At 43.5% G+C, this 7,826-nt stretch overlaps 1 protein-coding gene across 3 annotated transcripts; it reads right to left on the reverse strand.

Moving 5' to 3' along the window:
• Positions 1-3,813: 3,813 nt before the first annotated feature.
• Positions 3,814-7,820, reverse strand: SPRY1 (sprouty RTK signaling antagonist 1). 3 transcript variants are annotated; one of them, XM_005865451.2, is made up of 2 exons: positions 7,732-7,820; positions 3,814-6,038 (listed from the first exon to the last, which is right to left on the reverse strand). In XM_005865451.2, exon 2 carries the CDS (start codon positions 5,981-5,983, stop codon positions 5,024-5,026), a length of 960 nt encoding a protein of 319 aa, XP_005865513.1. In that variant the 5' UTR covers positions 5,984-6,038; positions 7,732-7,820; the 3' UTR covers positions 3,814-5,023. The 3 variants fall into 3 exon arrangements, with proteins under 3 accessions (XP_005865513.1, XP_014394512.1, XP_014394511.1); XM_014539026.1 differs by lacking the exon at positions 7,732-7,820 and adding an exon at positions 6,166-7,648; XM_014539025.1 differs by lacking the exon at positions 7,732-7,820 and adding an exon at positions 6,152-7,648.
• Positions 7,821-7,826: the final 6 nt, after the last annotated feature.

Consider the following 7,826-nt stretch of genomic DNA (forward strand, 5'->3'; position numbering starts at 1 on the left):
ATGACTCTTCTGACAGGTAACACCAATCTTTTTAATAGGACAAAAGAGAACATTTAGGTCTGCTTTTTAGTCACTGTGATCCCAATGCAACCAGGATAATGGTAAGAAGTATGATCACACAAGTTCTTAAGTCTAGATGCCAAGCTCCTGCACCTTTTACAAACTGATTACATCAACTTGCTCATCTCAATCTGGCCAGAGGAAGCACGCATGCTCAGTCTTCCAATGAAGTGAACTTTAATATTAGCATATGAAACATGATCATGGCAATAAAGTCTTTTGCTACCTTTTCCTGGGCGCTAAGTGCAAATAATATATGCAGAAACGCATTCCATGTCCTCAATTATGGTCAAATACATTAATTAGGAAGGGAAGACCTGCTAGTAGAGAATGAATGGTAAAGGCTAACTTGCAGTGGAGAAGTGCTGGGTTTGCTGCTGAGAGATGAAGAAAATCCTGAATCCAGCGAGGGTCCCGGTTCTACCCTAGGCATCAGGAACAGTTTATCTGCACAAGCCAGGCCTTTGTTCCTCATCCTCAAACTGAAGACATCAAGCTAAGAAAACAGTTCAAAACTGCCTGATAAAAATCATCTGAGAAGTGTTTTTAAAAACCAGAATACCATGCCCTGGCCTGTGTTTCTCAGTGGTTAGAGCGTCAGCCCTCACACTGAAGAGTCTCAGGTTCGATTCCCGGTCAAGGGCATGTACCTGAGTTGCAGGTTTGTTTCCTGGCACTGGTTGGGATGCATGGGGGAGGCAACCAATTAGTGTGTCTCTCTCATACTGACATCTCTCTCACCCCTCCTCCATTCCACTCTGTCTAAAAGCAATGGAAAGATATCCTTGGGTGAGGATTAAAAAACAAAAAACAAAACCTGAATACCTAGCTCCTGCTCTGGAAATGCTTCTGATACAGTGGGTCTGAGCTGTGGCACAGCCTTCTGAAATTGTTCACTTTTTAACTGGTGACCTATTTGTTGTCATACTTCATTGAGAAACATTAAGCAAGACAGACTCTGAGATCCCGTTCTAGCTCTGGCATCCTTCTGCATACAGAATAATGCACCTGGTAGGTGTTCAATAAATGTAGCAACGTGGCTTGGGAGTAGTCTGAGCGAATATTAGAAGAATCAACAACTTGTCAATTAAGTACATGGCTATTTGGGTTATATCTAATCAGTGAAATAATGGGGAAAAAGTCCTCCAACTGTCAGTTGGCCAAAAGAAGGACTTAATGTTTTGTTTTCAAGATATTCAAAGATTCCAAACTATTTCTTGCAATTTTTAAAAAAATCTATATGGTGTAGAGTTTTAGATGAGAACTGTCTAGACACTTTGTTTCAGTATTTCAGTGTTTCAACAGGGAGTGAATTTTTTTTTTTTTTTGCTAACCAGCTATGCGTAAAAACGGCCATGAAGTATTAAGAAACACTCCATTAAGAAAAGATTTAGGAAAAGGAGACAATTTCAAAAACTAAATCAATCTTCCAGAAATGAATCCTCTGAGTTGCTTCCAATATCAATTTTAGGGTAAAAACACGATTAGTTTCTGACTTGCTTCCTTTCACTTTAAAGACCACTGTTTTTTAACTTTTCTTGTTCTTAGTCCTAACTGGAACGTTCTAGGGTTTGGATTTTGAAAACCAGAAAATAATTGTAACCGACTATAACGTAAGGATTCACCTTAGGCCTCCACAAAAAGAAGCATTATCTACTTTTTCGCATTTCATTTTTCCACTAGGTTACATTTTATAAACTCTGTTGACAGGAAACTACTCAATCACAGGAATCCGGGATTGGTTTTATTCACAATTAAATTGTCTAAAACTCCCTTGGAAAAGAACTGGCAGTCAGAGATCAGGCTGGAAAGACTCTATTTAACAGAAAGGCCCACTCTGTCGAGCTGCAGAAGAGGAAGAGAAACAGGACTGAGGAACAGAAAGGACAGGTTGGCCCATCTACCTGGCGTGTCCGTTTCCATGGAGCAGGATCAACACAGGGCAGCGGGGCTGAAGAGATGTCAGCTTTGCTGGTGCTTTCAGGGCCTTAGCACTTTAAATGACGATCAGTATCAGGTTCAAAAGCACTTATGGGGACACACCCTAATATTTTTTTCCTTCTAGGTTTAAACCATCATATAGGAGGAAGTTTTGAATCAAAGTGTTTTTGCTTTGCCACCTGACAAGCCTGCATTCGCCTGCACCTCTAAGCTGTTGCTGCTTCCTAGTGCGGGCCTGACATTCAGGCAGAGGACACACAAACACACAGCGCTGAGCAGCAGCCGGCGGCTCAGTACTGTGATCTTAAAGCATTCCGCAAAGAGCCAGAAGTTAAAACTCCCCAGCATACCTCATGCTCATAAAAGTTACACATTTCTTTCAGTAGAAACTACAGCTTCTTAGTCTGGTTATTGTAACTACAGACAGTCCTCACACCAGCTCATTATACCAAGGGTCTGAATAATAACAAAAACGTTACACAGTATTTTGAGGGAGCCTGTACTTACACTTCAGTCATTAAGGAGTCACATTCTCAATGATAACTACAGACAGTCCTCACACCAGCTCCTTATACCAAGGGTCTGAATAATAACAAAAACGTACACAGTATTTTGAGGGAGCCTGCACTTACACTTCAGTCATTAAGGAGTCACATTCTCAATGAAATACTGAGTATTAAGGGGCCAGTGATAGCATCGCAGAACTTGAGTACCAGAGGGAAGAGGTTCACATTTTGAAATACTGGATCGTGAAGTAGCCCCCAAAACACAGATATGCATGTGCTTTCAGAGATGAGAGATACCATTTGATTATCAAATGTCACAAGAGGTTTAGTGGCTTGATGGGGCAGCATTGAAACAGGCTTCCATCACGCATGCCTTGTCTGATTAAAACAAAACCAAGGCCTGGTTACAAAGAACAGGACTTCTAAAGCTAGGAGCCCAATTGCCTAAGAGATACCCATCCAAACAAAAAGGCTGGATAGGAGTTTTGAAAGCCTAAATCCTGGGTTCACAGTATGGCATGTTCTTCTCACACACAAGGAATTGTTCAGGTTTGACATACCATTTAGGCACAGGGAGTCAGTGACACTGAGTCTGAGGATTCACTTGAACAAAATGTTGTCAGACCCTAAGGTACTAGCTCTGCAGTGGTTTTAGCTAAGTAAAAAAATTAAAATATTTACTTTTCCTATAATATAGTTTCAGGCCCCCAGATTCCTTATTCCACAGGACATGATGACAAATAATGTGACTAGGCCACGTTAAAGACTCACTAGAGGACATGAAAAGGTAGGGACAGGAATGTTTTTAAAGCATCTTCCTGCTATTGGGAACTACTCCCTTGGTGCACTCTGACTTCTAGAATGTTTTATTACAGCGACAGTGCCTGAGACTCCCAGCATGCCTGCCGAACTAAATCCTTTTAAGTTTTGCTGATGAAGACTAACTTCTGATTAATCCAAGAGTTAAGATAAATATTTTTAAGAACTTCTAGATATGGGCCATTCCAAGACACTAAGACGTACACAAAGCCTCTTGCTTACAAAACAGCCAAAGTGGGAGTGATTGTTTATACTAATTACATTTTTACTTCATAGCAACTCACTTGGGAATTTGTTGAAACAGAATTTGGATTACAAATTTTGATTAATGCATTTTCCAGGAAACGTCTAGTTCAAAATTTGAAGTCACCTGTGTCTAGATTCGGGATATTAAGGGAAAGAAATTAAATGAGTGTGCATGACCAGTCAAAGCAAATGACCAACATCACCATAACAGTACAGGCCAATAAATGAAGAAATCCAGAGACAGTTTTGTTAATTAATATATTTCTGCATTATAGTTAACATATGTACTTTCTTCGTATCACCTTATTTTCCGTTATGTATTGATATTTTGTTATATTCAGACATGAGTACATTTCAACAGTCTTTTGCAATAAATATCATAAAATAATAGAGATTCGAATAATAAATATTCTTTACAATAAAAAAGTTTAACAGACTTTTGTCTTAAAAATAGTCAGAATTCAACTTTGTGATTTATACATAAAATATACAAAAAGCACCACAATTTGTGGCTAAGGCAATGAAAACACAGAAGAGATTAGACTTACTCAGCTGTTAACTAACCAAGGCAAAGGGACCGACCATTCAGGAGCCAAGATCACGTTAGGCAGCATACTTCTCTGACACCTGCAGACTGATGAGCTATAAATATCACCTTCAGTAACCCAGGTGCCCTCAACGACAAGAGAAATTTGGTGAAAGGTGTGGGATGTGGAAGGAAGGCAGCTGAGACCTTCACGAATAAGAAAGCTAGAATAAAGATCAGCAAGAGACAACCAATATATCTCCAATGTGAAGATTTACCTTGTAGAGTGAATCTAACATTCCATACAAAAAAAACAAACAAAACCATGGCATCGCTACAATAAGACAATGCCAAAACTGAGGGGAGGGAACTCTGAGGAGCAAGAAGGCAGTGGTTAAAGAAAAACTTTTATGTTATAACAAAAATATATCCCCTGTGCTACTTAAGGGTCCAATGCTAGGAAGACGGCACTAACTGGAGAGAGACTGAATACATAGCTTATTTAAGCAATTAAAGGGTTGCTTTTTTAAACACCAATTTCCCTGCTCCCAGAATAACCCCATCAAAAACAGCTGTCAATCACTGTCCCCTAGGGGTGTGTGTGTGTGTGTGAGGGAGGGGGGGTTGTTGTGTGGGCAACTTTGGAAAGTTGCTTGCAGACCAAAAAGGCTACAAAAAACCCCAGCCAGTGGCTCCCAACACCCTCTGGGTGGGTGCAGAGGCTCTTGTCCTGAGTGGGACCCAGTCAATTCTCATTGATTGTCCACGAGAGGGTACCATCTACAAGTCAAGCCTTGTGAACAGAAGGAGAGAAGGCAGGAAATGGGAAAGTCGTAAAGAAAATAAAATCAGTATCAAATAGCATCTTTTTCAACAGCCACAGCTCGAAAGTTAGGAGTTCAAGAGGTCCAACCCACCTCCCAAATCATGAAGGCTTCCCCTGAGCCCGGGAGGGGCAGCTCTCCAGCTTACAGTAGACAGTGTTGGAGTTCTTACATCTGCACCCCGGGCGGTGGGTCCAGTCATAGCACCCCCTGCAGAGCTTCAGGCATCCCTTGGCAGGAGGGTAACAGAGTAAGCAAGGTAGAAACAGAGACATGGCTCCCATGCACAGGTACCGAGAGCAGCAGTGTGACTGGGAGCAGGAGCAAGGGCTATCCGAGTACGAGTCGCCCTCGTCGTCATTGGAGCAGTGGTAGAAGATGCCCTTGACCAAGCACATGCAGGTCCCGTACTCCACCATGCTCTCTGCAGAGCAGAGGCACTGCCGGTCACAGGCCAAGCAGGACGGCAGGGTCCTGGGAGCCGTGCACTCACCACACTTGCACTTCCCACACTGCTCACAGATGAACTTGTGCTGGGTCAGGTCCTCTTTCAAAGAGCCCTTCAAGTCATCCACCGTCAGCTGCTTGGGCTGGGTCCGGATTGCCCTTTCAGACCGATGAGCAGGGATAGGTCTGGCCGGCGGTGACCTTCCCAACAGCCCCTGCTCAGATGATGCGCTGCTATTGCTCCCAGAACTGGCCGCGCTCCCAGTGCTGGTAGATCTGCTCAGAACAGGGCCTCGGGCGTGATGTGAGAGTCCCGCGTGTCCCAGGTGGCTCGCAGGTCTATGCTCGTAGCTGTTATTCACATTAATTGGTATAATTTCATGAGTCCTCTCATGCTTTTCTTGTCTCGGGGCTGTTCGAGGAGCAGGTCTTTTCACTACTGACGGCCCTTCCGTGTATTCATTGCTGCCTCTGATGGCCTTGATCTGGTCTAGGGACAAAATAGCAGCAGGTGGGATCTCTCTGTCATAGTCGAGCCTCTGCCGGCTGTCCAGGGCGGGCGGCTGGGTCACGACCAATGAACTGCCACTGCCATGCTGGTTTGGGGGATCCATGTGTAGTGATCTCGAATTTTGGCAATCAGTGGAAACCTGGCATGCATCTGAAATCCTAAAAGGAAATCGAACATGAAAAAGACAGAGAGAAAATAAATGACAGGAAGTATTTTGGGAGGGGGTTGCGGGGGGGAGAAACCCTGTCAAGTCACAAATTGCCTAAAGCACCTGGTAATGATCACCTTCATCAGTGGATTACAATGATGCTGGGGTTCTGGCCAGAGTCCAATCCAAGAGAGGCCGAGGACCACATCATGGAAGAAGAATGCGAGCAAGAGACCCCATGCCATAAAAATTAGGCTATTCAACTTGTAAAAAGCAGAATCAAGAAGTAATGCCTTCCTGTTGGTGAAACTAACAAATAACGAAAATACGCCCTTGTAGGGAATACTGAGCATAAGCACTGGAACAGAAAGCTCAGCATCAGTTCATCTCCATAGAGGAAAATTCCACTTAAAAATGGCCTTGGTGCTGCTGCTTTTTTGCCATTTGTTTGCTGTTACAAGCATTTGATTCATGATGAAGAAACTAGTCAAGGTATATACTGCATTCATTAAAAAAGAGATCCCAAACTAAAATGGAGTCTCAAAATAAGAAGTCATTTTCTGTAGCAATCAGGATTTTCAAGCTAGCTCATGGACGAGACGCAAAATGAATACAGACGAGTATAGCAGTTCTTAGGTGTTTATAGTGTGTGTGTGTGAACACACACACACCTCAATGTACAGTTCCATTCATGTTGGAGTATTCACATTTGAAATCATGAAAAGACTTTTTAAAGTTTAAATAAGGGCTCACTCACATAACAAGGTAACTTTTCGTGCACAAACAAATGTCAGGCCTTTAAAGCAGTACGGGGAAATCCTGGCCATTTCAATTATCTGTATTTCCTCTAATTTAAAAATCTGCATTGACATGACAGCCTGATTTTCAAAAGCACTGCCAACTCCGAATTAACATGCTGCTTGCAATAAAATAAGTACGGCAATACCCTGATAAAAATGAGCAGTTGCGTTTCCTTACCAACAGTAAATGACTTCTCACTTATAATGCATTCCTTATAAAACAAACGACCAAACATAAAAACGTTTCCGTTTTCAATTAGTGGTAAACTAGAATATTTCTCACACAAATTCCTTCCGGAGTCTACAGATTCCACTCAATTCAAGAATGAGAAGAAAAATGCCCTTTCTCCACTGCCACTTTGAGCCAAAAAAATAATAATAACAAAATAAAAATACAACCACCACCAGCTTAAGGAATAAAGCAAAAAGAAGTCCATTTCATCTAATAACTAGAGTGAATATCTTGTATGTTCATTTCCGGGGGTCCCTTCCCTCCTCCCAAGATTCTGCTTGATTCGTCCTCTCTGTACATGGGGACCAACACGCGCACAACCTGCCGGGTTCAATCCCGGAGCCCTAAAGGCTGAGAAAAACCAGCCCGTCGCCACTGCTCATCACTCCTCACTGGGTAACCCAGGGCTGGGAAAGCAGCGTGTGTCAGAGAACAGGAAGGAAACACGATGGAGAAGGATGGGAAGAGTGTACAAACCCCAGGCACGCTGTGGTCACCAAGTCCCTGCTGGCTGGGAAGGCCAGCAGAAGGTGAGCGAGCCACCTCTGGCCTGAAGCAAGGCCCCCTGGGCAGCAGGTACAGTCCCCGCCCCCTCCTCCACCACCCCCACAACATGCTCACTGGCTCTGGGCAAGCGGTTCGCCCGGCGAAAACACGACCCAAGCCGATACCTTGTCGGACAAGTCCCTCACACACTGAGGACCGCCGTGGGTTCTCCAAAACCGGTTTGCGTCCCCACCGCGGGGGCGCACCGATCCCGAGCGGG

The sequence above is a fragment of the Myotis brandtii genome, unplaced genomic scaffold, assembly GCF_000412655.1.
Source record: "Myotis brandtii unplaced genomic scaffold, ASM41265v1 scaffold208, whole genome shotgun sequence".
NCBI lineage: Eukaryota > Metazoa > Chordata > Mammalia > Chiroptera > Vespertilionidae > Myotis > Myotis brandtii.